At 44.5% G+C, this 19,534-nt stretch overlaps 1 protein-coding gene across 3 annotated transcripts in view; it reads left to right on the top strand.

Moving 5' to 3' along the window:
- Mob3b (MOB kinase activator 3B) overlaps nt 1–19,534 on the top strand; it is a 209,135-nt gene that overhangs the window by 167,559 nt on the left and 22,042 nt on the right. For all 3 annotated transcript variants that reach the window (XM_017797129.2, XM_008828959.3, XM_008828960.3), the window contains exon 3: nt 9,033–9,235. In XM_017797129.2, coding sequence (XP_017652618.1) covers nt 9,033–9,235 — 203 coding nt within the window. The remainder of the gene's footprint in view (nt 1–9,032; nt 9,236–19,534) is intronic.

Here is a 19,534-nt window from a genome sequence, read left to right as displayed (position 1 = left end):
CCCCCGCCGCCGCCCAATTATGATCCAACTGCGTTTGTCTTGCAAGAATTCTGGAATTGGTAAGCTCTCAGCCATGTTACCAGAGGAGGTCTGTTTTCTTTTCCCACGTGTGTGGGATGTTGTTTTTATTCATGAACTATTGGGAATGAATGATCTTTATGACTTGTAGAGTTACTGGACTCCACAGACAAAAAGAATAGCACAGATGCCCTCTTATATGCATGACAGCTTAAAGGAGAAGCATGGGTGTTTGTGACTGACATGCTGTCCTTTAGGGGTCCCTGAAGGACTGGCTGGGACATTAGGTTTCCTGTATCCTGTCAAGCTCCCTGGAGAACTCACATGTTATTTGCTCATAGCATTTCTCTTCCAAATCAACTTTCCAGGTAAGGGCCTGTCCTTGGGGGAAAGCACGGCTTCACCTGCCCTGTTTCATTTACCTGCCCCCACACTGTGATGAGGAAGAGCAATCTCTGTAACAGTAGGAACATCTGCCACCATTCACTACATGCCGACTGTGTGCCAGCACTGCACGTCAACCACAGGTTTCAGTGTCACCATTCCTCAGATAAGGAAACTGAGCCTCTTGGAAGTTAGAACAGCAAACCTGCTCAAGGGTCGGGGGTGTAGAAGCTCCGCAGCCGCAATCTGACCCTGGTATGATTGATGCTGAAGCCAGGCGCTTAACCGGGGGCCTTAGCCCTGGCGCTTAACGTTTAGCGAAGCAAGAGCCAGACTAACGCTTTTCCACCTTCGTCTTTTACAAATTTTCTTTCTCCATTTCTGCCGATTGGTTGGAGCAAGATAAAGGGAGCCATGAGAACCCTGCAAAGCTTCCCAGCAGAATGGACCAGGCATAGGCTCCGGAATCAAGCAACTTGAATTCAGAGCCCTTCTCATTGCAACAGCTCTGTAAGCCCTGAGTTTTGATAACAGCATAAGAAGATGCCGGAGGAACTCCATTCCAAGGGTATTCTAAGTAGATATGCACACCCACCCTGCTCCAGCCTCCATGCTGTGAGGGAAGTGAGGTGCTAGCTCAGTCCCTGTCCTAACGGAGGTACAGCCCAGGGGTAGGATTCCCAACAGCTGTGCATCTGCCATCTGTGATCCGCACTGAAGAAGACCTCTCTGTAACAGGGCTGCAGACGCCAGAGGCCCAAATCTGGGATGAGGGAAGGCTTTGAACTGAGCTCCAACAAAGGAAGAGGCATTGGCTAGGTGTCCGTGAGGGTTGGGAGGTCAGCCAGCTGCTGTTGGAACTTGTGCTATTTAGGGACAGTTCTCTAGCATCAAGAGACAAGTCCTGTTCTGCACCTCCCAGGTTCAGCTCAGTACTGGTTACAGGCCACAGTCTCCTTGTCAAGCATTGTCGTTTCTCTACAGAGGAAAGAATGGAAAATTCGTAGCTCAGAAACTGCCCTTGGGTCTTGTCCAACTTCAGAGTCTTTGTCATCCTTCTGTCTTCTCTAAAGGCCTTTTTGGCCTCTATAACAGGATAAGAGGAATCACAAACCACGTGGACAACTTGTTTCTCTTCAGGAGTGCCTGAAAAAAACATTCGTGGGCACTGAATGCCTGGTACAGGGGAGGGAAGAGGAAACCCAGGGGGAGAAAGAAAAATAGATCGGAGATCAGAAATTACTGGAATTTCGAACTTTGTTTGGGAGAAAGAAGATTTACTAAGTCAGAAATGAAAGGCGAATCCACATGGGGCCCCGGAGAAGTTATAATATTCCATGCTCGATTTAGCTCTCTTGCTGAATGCGGCTTGGAGATCAGAACCTTGTGGTTAGACAATTCATAAACTCAGCAGGACTCTGTCAGTTCTTGGCTCCTGATAGAGTACCAGATCCTCCAGAGCAGCAGCCTCCCAGAGGGGCACCCAGGCTGCAGACTCACCTCACCCCCACCCCACCCCAGTTCCCTGGCCTGCCTCCTCCGGGGCCTGGAACAAATTTCTGGAACCTCCTAATTAATTTCCTTGGATTCTGACCTCTGCCCAAACATCCTGATTCCCTCTTCTCATTCTAGAAACTGAGCTCAGCTTGACTCTACTTTGGGTTCACTAACTCTATTTCAATATTGACCCATTTGTAGAGACCAGGCTACACCTTATGACCCAGGGGTACTGAGGTCCTGGGTTATCTGTCTATCACCTCTTTGTGGATCATTCATCTGAACATGTTTTCTTCTCAGAGTCTTAAAATTTCCCAGTTTTAATCTGAAGTCCTAGGATGTGCTATGGCTCAGGTAGGACAAAGAATAGCATACCCTTCAGACTCAGTTATTGAATTCAAGTCATTTATAGACCTGCTGGTCAAAGGTGGCTTTCTGTATCATCAATTCTTATCTACCTGGCCGTAATGACTGTCATGGGCTTGTCTGGTTTATTATAAGACTAGTCAAAGTTTAACTCCAAACACTGAAAACATACACTCTGATGCAGTTTAGACTGTTGGTTAATACTGTCTGCCATTAACTCTGTAATTGACTACAGGTACTGAAACTTAACTTTCACCAACTGGATAGCCTAGATTGAAAGAACAATACGGAAGACTTTTGATGATTAAGAAAAGGCGTTTCGGGTTCTCTCTTCCTACCTCATAGGCTAGATAAAAATGTTCTTCGTCACAAAGTTCTTCTCCCTTGTTGAAAAACCATTGTGCACCCTTCCACGCCAGGAGTTTATGAAGACTCTGGTGAAAAGCTGTCATTTCTGCTGTGAGCCTTTTCCCTACCCCAAAGAGGAGATGATAGAGTCACATCTTGTTGGAATAGACAACTGTTCTTCCTGGTTCAATTTTGATTGATGATAGTCTCTGCTTTGCTTGTCCTTAAAGGTAGACTCAAAGTATAAAAGATTGCCTTTGTAATAACCGTTCAAGGCATATGCATAAACAGCTTATAGAAAATCATGCACGATAGACTATAACCCAGTGCTTAATTAATGACCTGCCGCCTCAGTTCTCTCAGTCCAGAATTGATGTATTAATACCACGATGGCTTCCTGAAAAGCATACAGGAAGAATTTAACCTCAAAGTATATTATAAAGAACATTTGGCCAAGGAGATACAGAAACAGGCTGCTCATAATACAGTGCTCAGTATTAAACACAGCCTTTTATATGCGTTTTTATTTAATCCTCCCAACCATGGTTTGAACTGAAGATAATATTAGTATAACCCTGCGTGTTTCTGCATGAGAGCTGAAGCTTAGGGTGACTAGGCCTTTTGTGTATGGTGGCATTATTATTATTAAGTGGTAACGCCAGAAACAAAACCTGAGAGATCTGGTTACAGCCTGTGTTTTAAACCAACAAGAATTATAGGGAAAGGAGGACACAGGGCTTAGTAGACTTTTGCCACAGGTATTCTAAAGTCTTTACTATGTTTGTGCGTATTGCAAACCTTTATGAAAGCGACACTGACCTCACAACCCTCTGTTTTCTGCCAAATATTTCCCAGGATTAGTGGTTTTAAAAATACATTTTGGGGGCCTAGAAAGATGATTCAGCAGTTAAGAGCACTGGCTGTTCTTACAGAAGACCTGAATTTGAACCCCACCAACTAAATGGTGGCTAGCAGTCATCCATAACTCCAGTTCCAGGGGATCCAACACCCTCTTCTGACCTCCGTGGGTATTGCACGGCATGAGTGCACTTACATACATGCAGGCATAACATACACATAAAATAAAAATAAATTAAAATACATTTTGAAATCTTGAAGTGAAGGAACCATGCATCTTATGTACACAAGAGAGGCAGAAGACACAAGGAGAGGCTTGGCTCTGGTTGTGATGTAGTGCTAGTGTCCTGCTGACCACACGGACTGCGTCTGCCGCAACCCAGCCATACACAGCCCTCTCATGTACAGGCTGCCATTGTTGCTAAACAGGTATCTATTTGGGATGATCCAACAGCCTTTCATTCTTCCTACTGCTGGGATATTTAAGGCCAAGCAAACATTCCTTTCAGCTCCTTCTGTAAGTGAGCTAAGGCTATGAAGTGGTGGTCTCACTCAATCATTCTGTGCCACCATGTAGCGTGTGGCAAGAAAATGAGCTGAGAGGAGGCTCCTGAGTCAAGTCTCTGTGTCTTTTGTGTTATGTGGCCTTGTAAGATGCTTAACTAAGCTAAGCTTCTGATACCTGTTTTTAAAAGCTGAAATAATAATACCACTGCTCAGGGCATCACTGGAATTAAACAATGTCATATATGCAACAACGACCTTTCTTCTCCTTCAGCTGTTTAATGGAATTGAATACTCATTACTGTGCCATGAAGACACAGCTTTAGATCAGTCAGTTTTCTGTCGCTGAAAGGAGTGGCTCAGTGGACTCAGTATTTCCTCCATCTTGCTGCTACTAGACCAGCTATCCAGGATGCAGATTTTTCAGAATCTACCTAAGGGATGATCACACAGGCTCTTGACATCTGGAGATACCACCTTTTCTATTTTATTTCTACCTTCTGAAGAAAGTTTGTTTAATATATACACATAAGTCTGAACATCTGAAATGCAGAAGGAAAGGAGGAAGGGTACTGATAGAACACATAAGCTGCAGGCCCAGAACCATCGGATGACTTTCACAGATGTCTGTCTGGACCTGTCCCGTTCTCAGTCCCACACTGTGAGATGGGACTTCATCTTTGGCCTAGCTGAGATGCCTTGGATTCCCAGCTTCTTCTCAGCTTGCAGAGTTGGCCTGGGGTGACCACTGTGGTGCTTGCTGAGCCCATCTTAACATGAGCCATTTGCAGCTTCTGCTTTTGAAGAATGAGTTATAGGTAAGAGAACAAATGGTGGAAGTCACCCCGACTTTACAGCCAGAACCAAGAGATCCTGAGCCTGGCACCCTTCTACTGGAGAAGATTAGGTGGGAAATATCAAAAGCAGAGCTTAGTCCCAATGTTCTCTTGAAGTTCCAGGCACAGTACAGGTAAAATGGTAAGAACATCATTTATTGGTTTTGTAGTAAGACAGAATGATGATTTAACTTGCCTGTACAGCCAGTATGTAGAAGGACCAGAATGTTAAAGCAGGGCTTTTAGACTGCAAACCAACTTGTCATAGCCAGTCTAAAGCTATAACCCAAAGAAAAGAACCAAGAGGCAACCATCTTCCAGCCCACAGATAGGGCCAGAGACCAGGTATGGAATGAAGGAAGACAGAACCAAGGGGTCCAGAGCAGAGCAGATGGGGATAGGGCATAGTGGGGAGCAGCTTGGGAATAATCTAGAGGGACCCAGCAGTTTTTATGAGCATCCTCGTGTCCTACACTTCACCTCCTCTGGAGTTAGCATGTGGAGTGTGGGAACTGGGTTGTAATGACAGCTGGAATGTCTCATGTCCCCTGACAGATGATGAGCCTCTTCCAGACTGGAGCCAGGGAAATGAAAGGTGAAGGCACTCCAGGGAGTTCAAGCTACCTCCTCAGAGGACCATATACAACCCTACCCCAACATGGAAGGATTTCAGGGTGCTGGGTGCACATGAGTCAGATGACCTGGGTCCAAATTCCTCCTCTAGCTGTCAGCAAAGTATCCCTGCTTAGCTACTTAATTGTATTTATTCATCTGTGGCATAGAAACAATAATTTAAGGGCTCTTCTGAGGATTCAGTCATCTAATCCATGAAACTGTTGTTCCGTGGTCCCTAGTGCTCAGTAGCTATTAGCTCTACCATTAGCCCCAGGTCTGCAGTCTTCAGGCCTAAGCAGGAAAAGGACATTTCTTCCCGCAGGTAACAGAGTATGTTAGCTGGCTTCCCACCCTCGGAATGAGGTTTCTGGTGCTGTGGAATATTTCCTGCCTGTTTCTTTGTGTCCCTTTTTAAAAGTTAAAAATTTTTTTCATTAATTAATTTTTGTGTATATTTTTATTGAATTCTTATGAATTTCATACAGAGCATCTTAATCATCTTTATACTCATCACACTCTAAAGGCCTTCTCATTGGATTTCATGTATTCTGTCATATATGTTAAGGCCTGTCATCTCAAGTTAGTGTACCCAGATGTCCCTCAGTGCAAGGTCTAGTCATCCTATCTAGGGTCTCTCCCTAGATCAACTCTCCATTACCCAGCAGTAATCAGCTGCCCAATAGTTCTTTGGTTAAGGTTGGGGCCTCCTGCCTATTTCCCCAGTTCTATGCTGGGTTTTTGTCTGCTTGCATTTGCATGGGTCTTCTACATACTGACATGGTTACTGAAGGGTCATATGGGCAAGGTCCTAGGAACCTATAAAGACTCTGTTTCTACATAATCATGCACCTCCTCTTCCGGCTCTCACAATCTTTCCACCCCCTCTTCCACAATGGACTCTGAGCCCTGGGTGGGTGAAATTTAATATAGGAGTCTTGTCCAGGGATCCACAGTCTGCAGACTCTTATTATCTATGCTTTGACCATTTATGGCTTTTTGTGTTCATTGTTCTCTGTTGCATGAGGGAGTTTTGTTGATGAGAGTTGAAAGATGCATTTGTATTCTCTCTACCCCTGCTCCACTATGTTCTGTGAAGCTTAGGTGTAGAGGTTCCATTGTAGATGTGTCACTTAGGGCTGGGCATCTCATAGACACGTATTCTCTGTGTGTGACCAGTTGTGGAAGTCTGTAATAGTCTATCTATTGCAAAAGAAGCTTCTTTGAAGACTGGTGACTGGCATATTTGTCTGTAAATCTAAGGATCTATATTTAGCATATGGTAAGAAATTACATTTGCCTAAGGATGTGGCAGCCTTAGGGTTTTCTCTAGTATCTATGACCTCTCCAGCCATGTGTATTAAGGTCAACAATTAATAAGTTGAACCTCATTAAACTAAAAAGCTTCTGTATAACCAAAGAAACAACCAAGGAAGTGAAGAGGAAACCCACAGAGTGGGAGAAAATCTTCACCAACTACACACCTGACAGAGGATTAATATTCAGAATTTATAAAGAAGTCAAAAAACAATCAAGAAAACAAATGGCCCAATTAAAAGATGGGCTATGAATCTGAACAGAATTCTCAAAAGAAGAAATAAAAATGGCTAAGAAACACTTTTAAAAATGTTCAGCATCCTTCTTCATCCATTTTCCCCTGCTTGTTTATGTTCCTGCATTGTTACAAAGTAAATTTCGAATGCTTCACTGTGCCCAGCTGTTGAATGGTGCCTCCAGCCTAGGCACAAGGCCAAGTCACACTCCAAAGGTACCTGTTCTTTGGGTTTTAGAATTGAGTTGAGTTGTTTGAAATCATGGTGCTGTTGCTTTTTAACGTGATAATCCGTGCTTCAAAGCCTCTATATTATTCATCTGTGAAATGGGAATAATAAAAGTATTTTCTAGGCAGCTTGTGAAGATAACCATTTAGCTTTCTGGTGGGAGGAACAAGATTTCCTTTCTCCAGCTCACTTACCTATGTTAGAGGGGATGCTGTCACCTCTTCGGGTTTCTTGGAGGATTCTGAACCCTCTCCCAGATTTCAGTGGTGGTTCAGCAGCCCTGTGTCACCAGAGATAGCCCAGAAGCCCTTCATATGGCTGCCCCCGCTGTACCTAATCCCTAAATCCCAGCATCTGTTACCCTGTCATTTAGCTGCCCCAGTATGCCCACACTCTCCCTGAGTTCATTTGGTATAGTGCCACTTTTGATTTATTATTTTGTTCTGTTTTTGTTTTTTGAGACAGGGTCTCTCTGTAGCCACAGCTGGCTTAGAATTTGCTATGTAGACCAGGCTGGCCTCAGTCTCACAGAGAGCCACCTGCCTCTGCGTCCAAAGTGCTGGAATTAAAGGTCTGTACCACACTCCTGTCCACTTTTATTTTATTTTTTAAGAAAAGCTGGTATCAGTGTAGGGACTTGGGAAGACAGACCCTGTCACAGCTGGCTATTAGACATGTTCCATGTCTCCTGTCCTGCCCTGGGTGGTCCAAGGTCCCCTTACAGAACATTTCATAGCATGCAACTGCCTCAGGTCTCTGTGGAGCTAAGAATAGCAAAACCCCAGGCTTACTAGGAACCAGACTATGTCCCCAGCACAACCATGCAATGCTGATGGAAGGTTGATGGTTGCACCTGTCCTTTCTGGACAAGGGGACTTTCCTTCTAACACTAACTCCTTGCTTCAGACTTTACCTTGCAGAGAGAAGCAGGTCAGGCCCATCTGTGAGCCCCTCCTATGTGAAAATCTTAGTCATGGTGATACCCTCCCCACCATGCAAGGAAGGCCTTGCTCTGACCCTCCCCCCCTTACAGATGAGAAACCAAAAGTTAAATAACTATCTCTTCATGGTCATATATCTGGGAGAGGAACAGAGTAGGAATTCAAACAAAGTCTGTTTAACTGAGCAGTCCATTACAACTGGCTACCACTTAGACAGCGTAAAGAGCGAGAGTTTGAAAAACATCTGAGAGAGGGAGGAAGCACGCTGGAGACTCTGCCATTTGCTGCTTTGACTCAGCTGGAAGTTGTGGTCATCAGACAGGAAATCTGAGTGACTCTTCTAGCCACTTGTCCTTTCTGTGCATGAAAACATAGCCCATCAACACCTCACCCTCAAAGAGGTGAAGGGGAATTGAGTCGTGCAGTAAATGAGGTTGGTTGAAACTCCCCAACCTAGAGACAGTGTACCTCGGGACAAGCTTTTAATCAGAATGTGCAAGCTGGAGTCTCATGTAGACTGATGTTTTGTTTGATCTGGCAGGAAATTTTAAGAATGCAAATTTATAGTTAACCTTTTTAAAGGCTATGGGTTTTCATAAAAGTCCAGATTTCTGAATTCTCTTGAGCAGTCCAAAGTTCTGACCACCCTGGACCTCCGTCCCCCTCTGGCCACCGTTGACTGGAGTGGAGTAGACATGCACTTGCACCTGGAAGTGGGACGGTGCTTTTAATCTGCTACAGCCCTCCCCTCCCTTGACTCCGATGTGGTGAGGAGTGCCACCCCCACTCCAACATGGCAGTGTCACCTCCTCCTGTCTTTCCCTGGTTAGCTGTGAGGGAAAGAGCCTTCCCATCATCTTTGTGCCTTTCTCTTTTTGCTCCTCTAGGCGTCCCCTTCCCAAAGAACTTCCTTCAAATCTGCAAGAAGATCCTGTGCCGCCTTTTTCGGGTCTTTGTCCACGTCTACATCCACCACTTCGACCGGGTCATTGTGATGGGTGCAGAGGCTCACGTCAACACCTGCTACAAACACTTCTATTTCTTTGTCACAGAGATGAACCTCATAGACCGCAAGGAGCTAGAGCCCTTGGTAAGTGTCTTCTGTAGTAAAGGCACTAGGTCACACCAAGAACCAGCCCCGTGTCACCGTGTGCTGGGAGACCTGTGGAAAGTGCCCATAAGCTGTTAGCTGGGGGATTGTAGAATTGGACCAGAGTCAGTGGTCAACAAAGGACCAGGGCATGTCTGAATGTCCATTGCAGCCAAATAAGTATCTCAGGTTGCTCTCTGGGAGGTGACATAATGTAGTAGGGGTATAATGGTTTGGGCCAGAAAAAGTAGCCTTAGAGGTCAGCTCTGAAATATTTCACTTATTTACTTGACTTCTTAAAGTGGCTTCTTTGAGCTATCATGTTATCTCCTATGTTATTGGCCAGTGAAACATTTCCTTAGTTAGTAGATGAATATTTAGCTCCTACTGTATGCCACCACCTAAACACACAAAGCCAAGTGAAACTTCGCATGGGGTAGAAGTAAGCCCTGAACAAGAGCACAGCATTGTACCGACTATGCTTTTCATACTGACTCCCTTGGGTGATGCCACCATGGGTGTACTAGAATCCAGACAGTTCTAGATAAAACTCGGACTTTACCATACGGATGAATTGGGTCTGCTTTGAATTTCTTTATAAGCTACATTCACTGTTGAATTCAAGATACATTTGAAAAATCAAGGACCCCCAAAATGCATCGCCTTTTAAACAAGTAACACATTAATGTGGATGCTTGCATCACAGCTCTTTCCAGTGACTCTAGTGAGTACCTTTCTACCCACTATGATACATTGCTTTGTACAAAAATTATGCTTTTTTTTCTTGAAACATTTAAAGTGGCAGTTTTGCTAAATACAGTTGACAACATCTTCTCCAAGTCCTCTTAAATAATGGCCCAATCTTCTGTTACTTGGGATTCTTTTTTCTCATCCACAGTTTGAAATGATAGGTTTTATTATTATTTAGATACTTGAGGCCAATAGCCCACACGACGACCATTGAAAAGGTATTTTGTTCTATTTACATATCCCCAGAGAAAGAGTCATGGTGAGCCATGCCATGTCAAAAGCAGCCGTATTGAGGACACGCCAGGTCAGGCAGGAGTAAGGTGGAACAGGGAAACAGGCCTATTGTAGACTCATTTGAAAGATCTCAGCAGGCTTTGGAGCGTAGCTGCTGTCCCGAGTTATCTGCTACCTGGCTTGGGGTGCTTAGTGTGAGAGTGTTATGTAGGAGGTGGTTGGGTATGGGCTGTGGATTGGTTGGTCTGCACTGGTCAATGTGTGAACAGGTCATGGGTAAACTGTTTGGCACCTCAGGTGTTGTCCAGATCTAGCAAAGCAGATATTGGTGAATTTTATATATCACCTTCAGAATTTCCCATTGTGCAGTCTACGATCGTACTAGGGAATACACTGCAAAGCACTTTTCTTTGTATCACTATTACGGTGGAACAAAGCAAGACTTTTCACAAGTTGAAGCATCTCTCACATCATTGGCTAAAGAATAGAGAGTCGTCTTCATTTTCTTTCACAGCGGGTTTCTAGAAAGCTCTTGGGGGCAAGTTCTGAGTAACAGCTGAGCATCACTGTAGGACTCACATGGAATGAAAACCAAAATGCACGATGGTGGATTTGCTAGTTTGTTCTTTATAAAGAGCATTGAGGGTAAACAGCCGGTACAGGAGGAAAAGGTTGTGCAAACAACTCCAAGGAGGTTAAGTACTGGAAACAGTTGATAGAGCTAATTTCAGAAAATGTCAAGGACGAAGGAAGTGGTAGAGCGGGGCCATGTAAATAAAGAAGCAGGACAGCAGTGTTTCTGGGCATGGGGGTTCAGGTCCCCTCAGGGACCAGGCTCTGGTAGAAGAGAGCACTGTCCTGAGACCCCAGGACTGCTAGGCAAGGCTGTGCTGGGCACTCAGGCTTTTCAGTTTTGCTGAACTAAATGCACAAACATGGGCTAGATGGAGCCGAATGTCAAGGTCTCCTTTATGCTCAGAATCATAAAGGCCTTTGTGGGGTAACGCTGAGTGTACATCAGCAAGGAGAGAAAGCCTTTCTGTGCCATCAAAAATCAGTTATCGTTTATAGCTGAAGAAGGGCTCCAGGGATCGTAGTACCTGGTACTACCAGCAGCCGCCTTGTGGGCCCAGCCTCATAGCCGGGCCCTGAACAAGACAATAGTCTATATAGGAGCTTCCTTGGGGGCCTGGCAGAAAAACCCTGATTAGCCAGCCTAAAGAGGAATTGTTAAAAATGGATTTGACCAAGAAAAGTGTCAGTTTCCCCAGAAAGCTTCTATTTTTTAAAAAAAATCTTACTTAAAATGTATCTCCCTACATGTTTGCTTTTTAATTATAGTGAAATCATGTGTTTGCTGTTTACACAAACCCAAACCTGTAAATCATAGAATTAGATACCACGAATGTTTCTGAATTTAATGATTATATGGTATCTGGGCATGTTTTTATATACCTGTAATCCCAGAATGTTGGAGACAGAGACAGGAAGATCGCTGTAATTTTGAGTCTAGCCTGGTCTGCTTGGTAGGTTCCCAGCCAGTCAGAGCTCTGTAGAGGGACCCCATCTCAAGAACAACAGAAATTTATGGTATTGGGCTCAGATGCTTAATATCCAGTATCACTTATGGATTGTCACTGACGACATTTCACTGGCTGATATTGCTAGAATCCCTGACTTACTAAGTCAGCGGTCGCTATGTGCATATTATAATCAGATCTAGCAAAGCAAAATTTTTTACAACTTTTTTTAAAGATTTGTTTTTATAAATAAGTGAGTTCAGGTGCCTACAGAAGCCACAGGTGCTGGATCCCCCAGATACTAGAGTATGTGTATGAGTGTATTGCCTGCATACATGTAAGTGTACCCATGTCCGAGAAAGGTGTCTGATCCCCTGGAACTGAAGTTATGGGTGGTTGTTAACTGTCATGTGGGTGCTGGGAATTGAACCCGGGTCCTCTGCAAGAGCAGCCAGTGCTCTTAACTGCTGAGCCATCTCTCTAGCCCAAATTTTTGGATTTTCAGACTTAGTTATTTATTACATATGTGTGTGCGTGTGTGTGCACTGCTGGAACGTGTGGAGGCCAGAGGACAGCTTGCTTAAGTCGGTTCTCTCCTTCCACCATGTAGGTCCCAGGAATGAATTCAGGCCAGCAGGTTTGTTGGCAGGCACCTTGATGTGCCAAGCCATCTCACCAGCCCCAAATCAATGCAGTTATTCTGTACATACCAAACACTCCGCATTCAGATGTTATATGTTTTGTATGAGAGATATGCTGTGAGGAAACAACACAGTATAGAAAACACACATGATGAATGTGTTCTTCGTTTCTGCAGGATAGTCAGGCATTTGCCTTCACATTCTGGCCATACAGTCTTAATACTGTAATGCATCTGAGGTCCAAAGGGCAGCATTTGTCCAGCCAGTTTCCTTCAAAACAGCAGTGTTCCCAGAAGTCCCACAGCATCCATGGGACATTCCTGGAGTCATGCCTTAGAATTCCAGCGAAAAACTTGAACCCCACCTCCTCCGCCTTCCATGTGCAGCCACAGTCTTCTGTGTGGGAGTCCACTCTGTGGCTTTGAATAGGGCTGACTGCACGTCTGGCACATGGGTCATCTGGAGGATCCACAAAAGTAGGAGGTTCAGCATCACACAGAACATAAGACTCAGACCCTGGGTTCAAACCTTTCATTTACTTCCAACCTTGAACAAGATACTTGCCTTTTCAAACTTCATTCATAGAATAAACATAATGGAGTTATAGAAATTAGATTAGTCACATGGTAAGTGCTTGGGCAATGCTAGCTCTTAAGTGAATGAATTTAGTTGGTGCACAGTAGGTAGAACTGCCCCACTTTCCCTTCCCTGGTTCTCGTGGCCTTTCCTCCATCCTAGTGACACCCTACATCACCTCAGAACAAACATAGTTCATTGTGTTTGTATCTGTCTCTACCATGGGCTTGTCAGCTCTGTGAGGATAGGGAGCAAACAGGATGGATGCCTGAATTGTCCATGGCGCCTGATACAAAATAAATACTTGAAATGTTTTTAATCTGGGAAGAGTAGTTTAAGGATGATGCATACCCAGCCCTTCCTCCTTGGTACCACCCTTAGCTCAGGACGTGCCTGTGGACTGCAGCTTAGCCGTATGTTTATTGGGAATAATGCTTCATCCTGTCTGATCTGCAGTAGAGATTAGAAACAAACTAAGGTATAGAGCAATGAAGGGATGTGTTAAAGTTTCAGACCTGACAGCACACGATGGAGCCACAGCATCCAGTCATTCTCTGTCCCATATAATAGATCAGTCACACAGGAATTTGTGAATGCTCTTGTATGGCCTTTGCCCTAACAGATACAGGATAACCTACCTTCTCCATTTTAGCAATGAAAGCCCCAGGTTCTAGGAAAGCCCTTGGTCTTAGGTCAACGGGGACAATTGTTGATCTTGTCAACCCTGTGAGTAGGGAATCAATTTCAGTTTCAGAAGCTGGGAAGAGGTCACCCTGGCCAGCTCAGTGAGGGCCAACACATCTATCAGCCTCCACAGTCTGCCTTGTGGTCCCAGTTGCTGTTCAGCCTCTGCAGCCCAGCCGGCGGCCTGGGAACCCAGAGAAGCACATGCCATTCTGTGCTTGCTCTCCAGCAGGGAGGGAGGGGGAGGCTGGCAGGAGGACAAATGTGACAGATCATCCATTTCTCATGTAAGTGCAACAGCTGATGACAACTGACAACTGAACTCAAGCAAGTTCACAGTTGGGGAAAAGGAGTCCAAATGATGCTGGTAATTAGAAAATGGACCAGGCCCTGACTGAATGAGCAGGCTACTGTTGGCTCTGGCTGCCTGGAAGTCAGCTGACAGAACTGAGCTAATCAGAATAATCATTAGCAAGCACAAATAGCAAATGCAGTGTTTTGTTGGCCTTTCACTAGAAACACAAGTAAACTCACAGAGGGCTGTTAGCGCTGCAGTAACTGCGAATGAAGAGCTGATGGGACAGCCAGGGGAGAGACAACAACAGACTGGCTGGAACTAGTTCACCCCAATGTGCCTGCTGACCCCTGAGTAACCTGCCTTAGGCCTTAGGAGCCCCTCTCCAGGGCTCCATTTTCTTATCACTAACTGTCAAGATGATGAGGATGCCACCACCCATCCCTGCAGGCACTGCTGTAAGACCAAGGGTTGTCCCAGGGCTGTTCTGCAATTTTATAGTCCTGTGCTTTGTCCTGGAGATCTTCAGTTAAGAGAGGGGTGGATGCTTAATGTTTCTCAGTAGGGATCCATACACCATCTGAGTCAGAAGCTCTTGGAGATAGTATTTTGAAATGAGCCTTGTCCTGGCTACACAACCACAGGTGTTGAAATGAGTGTCTTAGGACAATCAGTCTTCATCTCAGACTTCCTTGTACAAAGGAGTCACCTGGAGAATCTTACTAAAGCGCAAATTCCGATTCTGCATCTGGCAGGATGGAGTGTTCATTTTGGCCCCTGATGACACTGATGCTGCTGGCCCTAAGAATTACTCTTTTGGATGTGCAGTCTTTCCTCTAGGATTAGGAGTCAGCCCAGTGAAGTGGTAAACAGAGAGACATCTAGAGATCAGTTTGCCCAGAATTAATAAAATAAAACCTTTTCCCTTCATCAAATGATTTACTAAATACTAATACCTGTCACCTTTGAAGATGCACAGTGCGATCCAATAGCAGACTAAAGTCCTTCAAATCGCCAGTAAAGACTGGCATCATTTTGTACAGCCCACCCAATCTAACTGCATTTGGCTACCAAACTTTCCTTTGTTATTATCACTCATTAGCTGCTTAAAGCAGTCATGATCCAGGGGCCATACTTTGGGCAACACCACTCATCTTTACGATGTGTTTCACAATTCTGAGTTTTTCCTCTTGCCCCCACCCTGGCACCAACCACAAACCACCCCACCGCTGCAGCACAGTGTGAGGAAGAGAGAAAACCATGAGGGGGTGAGAGGGAAGTGAAACCCCATGGGGAAGGAGTTCATAGCAATAAACGAAGCCCAGTCTCATTCATTTGTACGCCTCAGTTTTCCCACATTGTCCTATGACATCTCGAGTCCTCAGCATGTGCAAGGCACTTAGGCATTCAGGCGATAAACAGTAGCCCTACTTCTTGACTTCCAGAGAGTCCACTAAGCTCTTTTCTTTCTTTTTTTTCTTTTTTCTTTTTTGGTCTTTTTGAGACAGGGTCTCCCTGTAGCCCCACTTGACCTGGAACTTACTATGTAGACTAGACTGGCCTTGATCTCACAGAAATCCACCTGCCTCTGCCTCCTGAGTGCTGGGATTAAAGGCATGTGCCACCACACCTGGTCAATAAGCTCTTTTCTTACCTTTATTCATTTAGTGTATGTGGTATATGTGTGTGTGTGTATGCATGCATGTGTATGTGTGTGCACACGCATGTGCCATGGCATGCATATGGAAGTTAGAGGACAGTGTGACAGGAGCTGGTTCTCTTTCCACCAAAGAGGATCCAGAGACCAGACTCAGGCTGTCATGTCAGGTTTGGTGGCAGGCACTTTCACCCACTGAGTCATTTTGCTCACCCTTTCACTGAGGTCTTTACATGTATTATTTTGTCTCCTCACTTGTTCTCATTACTTTGGACAGGTGAACATGTGAACCACATTCTTCACCATCCCTCATTACTGACTTTTTGTTCCACCAAAGCACACCTCCCACTCCACCCCCACAGCGCATCTCTTGGCTAACGATTGGAATTCATAAGCTTCAGCACCAAAACTACCGCTTTAACATGGGAGTTTTGAAAAGCAATTTGAGGATTAAAGTCTTGAAAGGCCTTGTCTCATGAAGGCCCAGCTTCTGAGCCCAGGCATATGCTGACCTTATGTCCCCCTAAGTGGTGACCAGGCCATGCCTGCCCTTCTGTTGGAGAGGCTTCAGTCAGTAGAGTAGCCAAGGTTGGCCGGCAGCACCAGATCAGGTCAGGACTGTGAAAAGCAGCAGAGCCTTTTACATGAGCCAAGCTGTACCCTGAATAGCTGGCAATAAGCAGCCATTGTGGAGCCGTTGAAAGGATCTTTTCTTTAGAAGCATCATCTGGACAGAGGCCTCCAGACTGCTGCTTGTCAGGCGGGTTCCTTGACTTTCAGCCAAACGGCTTGCACTTGGATGCAGCCATTGAGAAGAGCTCCAACTCGCATTTTGTCCTTTCCAGGCCATTGCCACTATCGTGTTACCACATTATTTGTTTGACCCTGGGCAAGGCTTGTAATATCTCTGGGTCTCGGTCTCCCCATCTTCAAAAGACCTCAACTCCAGAGTGCCCCAGGGTTGACTGACTGAAATTCTGATCTTTGCCTTGTATACCACCTGCCCTGTCATCTCTTGTCCAAGATGACCTTCTCTCTTCGTTTAGCGAGGTCTTCCTAGATGAAAGCCCACTGTGGCAGCAGAGAGGTGCACCTAGCCCAGAGGTAAACCAGAGCCTGCATTCATGGGACTTACTTTGATAATTCAGATGTCGTGCGTGTGTCTGTATTCATGCATACATGACTGCGTGTGTGTGTCCAGGGTGGCATCAGCTGCTGGCTGTTCACGCATGGCAACCCAAATGCCCAGAGATGGGTGTACATGCCTGCCAGAAATTTTGGGAGCCTTGGCAGACTTATTCAAGTGTCTGTTTGAAAAACAGCAAAGAAATGGGTGAATATTTTCATTTAATTGCGTTGTGCAAAATCAACCATGTGTGTTTGCCGGACCTATTTATTCCTCCCCACTGGGGTCCAGGGAGTGTTTGATTCTGCATTGTAGGGTGGTAGGTGGCTGGTTTCTGTTTTGGGGGAGGATTTCAACACTGTTTTGCTTTTCATCTGATTGGGGTGAAATATAATCTGATTTATTTCAGGTTCTAAATTCTTTTCAGTTAGATTTTAAAACGATACAAATTGGAAAATTGTTAGCATATAATATTAAGTAGCAAAAACAGGAGTCAAAACTGTACTGGAGAATCACTAAGCATATGTCCATAAAGGAGGAACGAAATACAACAGAAGGTGCCAGCCGTGATTCTCCTTTGCTGTTCTTTTGAAAGATTTGCCTTTGATGTTTTTTAGATAGGTGTTTGCTCTGCAGCCTACACTGACCTCTGGCCTGAGGCCTGTCTGCCTCTGCTTCTTGGGGCTGGAGCTCTGTAAGTATGGGCCGCCAGTCCCACACACGATGGAATTATAGAAAATGCTTCTTTTTTGTTGTTGTTGTTCTTTTTGAGACAGGGTCTCCCTGTAGCCCCAGGTGGCCTGGAACTCACTATGTAGACCAGGCTGGCCTTGAACTCACAGAGATCCGCCTGCCTCTGCCTCCTGAGTGCTGGGATTAAAGGCGTGCGCCATCACAAAAATGCTTCTTTTTTTATACAGATCTTCTTGGGTTTTCTGGCTTTCTGTAACAAACATGAATCAGTTATGTTATCAGAAAAGTCAAGCCTCCTGCTATCAAAGGCCTTACCACCAAAGACTGAAACTTCACAAACACCCTGGATGCCAGGACCACAGGCTGAGTTGGCTCTCTCCTATCTGGCCACTAAAATTAATTAAAACTGAATGAAAATAAAAGGTTCAGATTCCTTCACTTGATCTGATAAGACCTTTGTTTTTGCCCTCCCCCGCAACTTTAAGTTTTAAAAAGATAACATAAGGGGGTTTGTTGAAAAGAGATTAATCTGAATCACGGAATGACCTCTATGTAGCGTATCAAATTTAAGCATAAATGTATGTACAATAACTATAAATATTTTTAGTTGTAATTATACTTAATTACAATTCATTCCAATCCTTCCTTACTAAAATATTATTAGACCAACACAAGACCAGAAGTAACTAAGGGTGATACCTCTGCCCTGGTGTTAGTCTGATTTCTGTTTTATCATTTTTCTTCTCCTACCCACAGAGTGTGTACCTGTCCTGATTCACACCACCCCATGTCTCAGGTTGGGCCCTCCTGTGTATGGAGGATGATACTCTAATTATAACATTCTCGGTGTTTAGCCATTTAACTTAAAATATAAAGTACAAAACCTTTTTAAAAATTACTATTTCCATAACTCTTATTTCTGTTTTAACTTGCTATTGTACCTGCTTCTCCGATGTTGGGTGGTCCTGTTGCTCTTACAGAAGCACCCTTTCCGTTATGGCAGCCTGGGGATGCCTGGAATTACACGCCCCACTTCTGCTACCCTCTGAACCTTAGTTGGGTAGAAATGATCACCTTGGATGTTGACTAGAAGAGAGTACCTTCTATACCATTAAGTAAGCATTTATCTAGCAGCTGACTTTGTGCTGAAAATCAAGGGTCCCGACCTCCTGGGAGTTAGCTTCCTAACCCCATTGTGACTCACTGTAACATCTCCCTTTTTTTTTTTTTTTTTCAGAAGCTGCTAGATTGAAGGGATGCCAAAAGGTATTATGTGAAAAGGAGGTTCCGTGGTCAAATAACTATGGGAAACTGTAGATCTATGTCAGGTTTCTTTGATGCACTAATGTGCATGCTTGATCTCCAAGTGACACAGACTATGTAGCATTTCTTTAATGAAGGAATTTCTTCCAGAAAATTTTGTGGATCTAAGGCTCTTTGAAAATTCTTTGGGAAATACTAGCTATACTGTCCAATGGTCTAATTTCTACTGTGTGTCTGTTAATAAACATTGGTTTTGAACCGGCTACATGTCAAACACTAAGCAGGGCACAGAGTAATAATCAAGGGTGATAGATCCCCATTCTTTAAGAAGACTACAGGCTCCGCCTGCCTCCGCCTCCTGAGTGCTGGGAGTAAAGGCATGTGCCGCCATGACATCAATTTTTTTTTTTTAATTACATTCTACAGTGTTGGAATTGCTGCAGATGTCAGTCCAGGATTAATTCATCATCATAAGCATTTATATGAACATGGGATAGTCAGTGTGACTTGATGCCCATGTACGAGCCTGCCAAATTATGGCTGTTTTATGTGGTCTGAACTAGTTCAAATTTCCCAGCCAGATAAGACTACATTCTTTGGCTCCAAAAACTGTCAAATGAGTATCAATTTGGGATTTGAATGAAGAAGGTTTTACTTATGGAAATGTAACACTATCTTCTCTCATCACCCATCTGTCCCACTATCATCAAGCCATGAAGGTAAGATTACAGATAGTCCCTAACCCAGGACTCATGGATCACTTATGCAATCTAAGGACCTATTCCCATGAAGTAATATTACACATAAAGGTCAGGTACACAGTTAAACTATTACATAGTACTGGAACACGGTACTAACCA

This window comes from Nannospalax galili, unplaced genomic scaffold, assembly GCF_000622305.1.
Source record: "Nannospalax galili isolate Female #2095 unplaced genomic scaffold, S.galili_v1.0 scaffold52, whole genome shotgun sequence".
NCBI classification, from domain to species: Eukaryota; Metazoa; Chordata; class Mammalia; order Rodentia; family Spalacidae; genus Nannospalax; species Nannospalax galili.
Note: the sequence above shows the minus strand (reverse complement) of the source record. Positions and strands in the feature narration are given on the sequence as shown.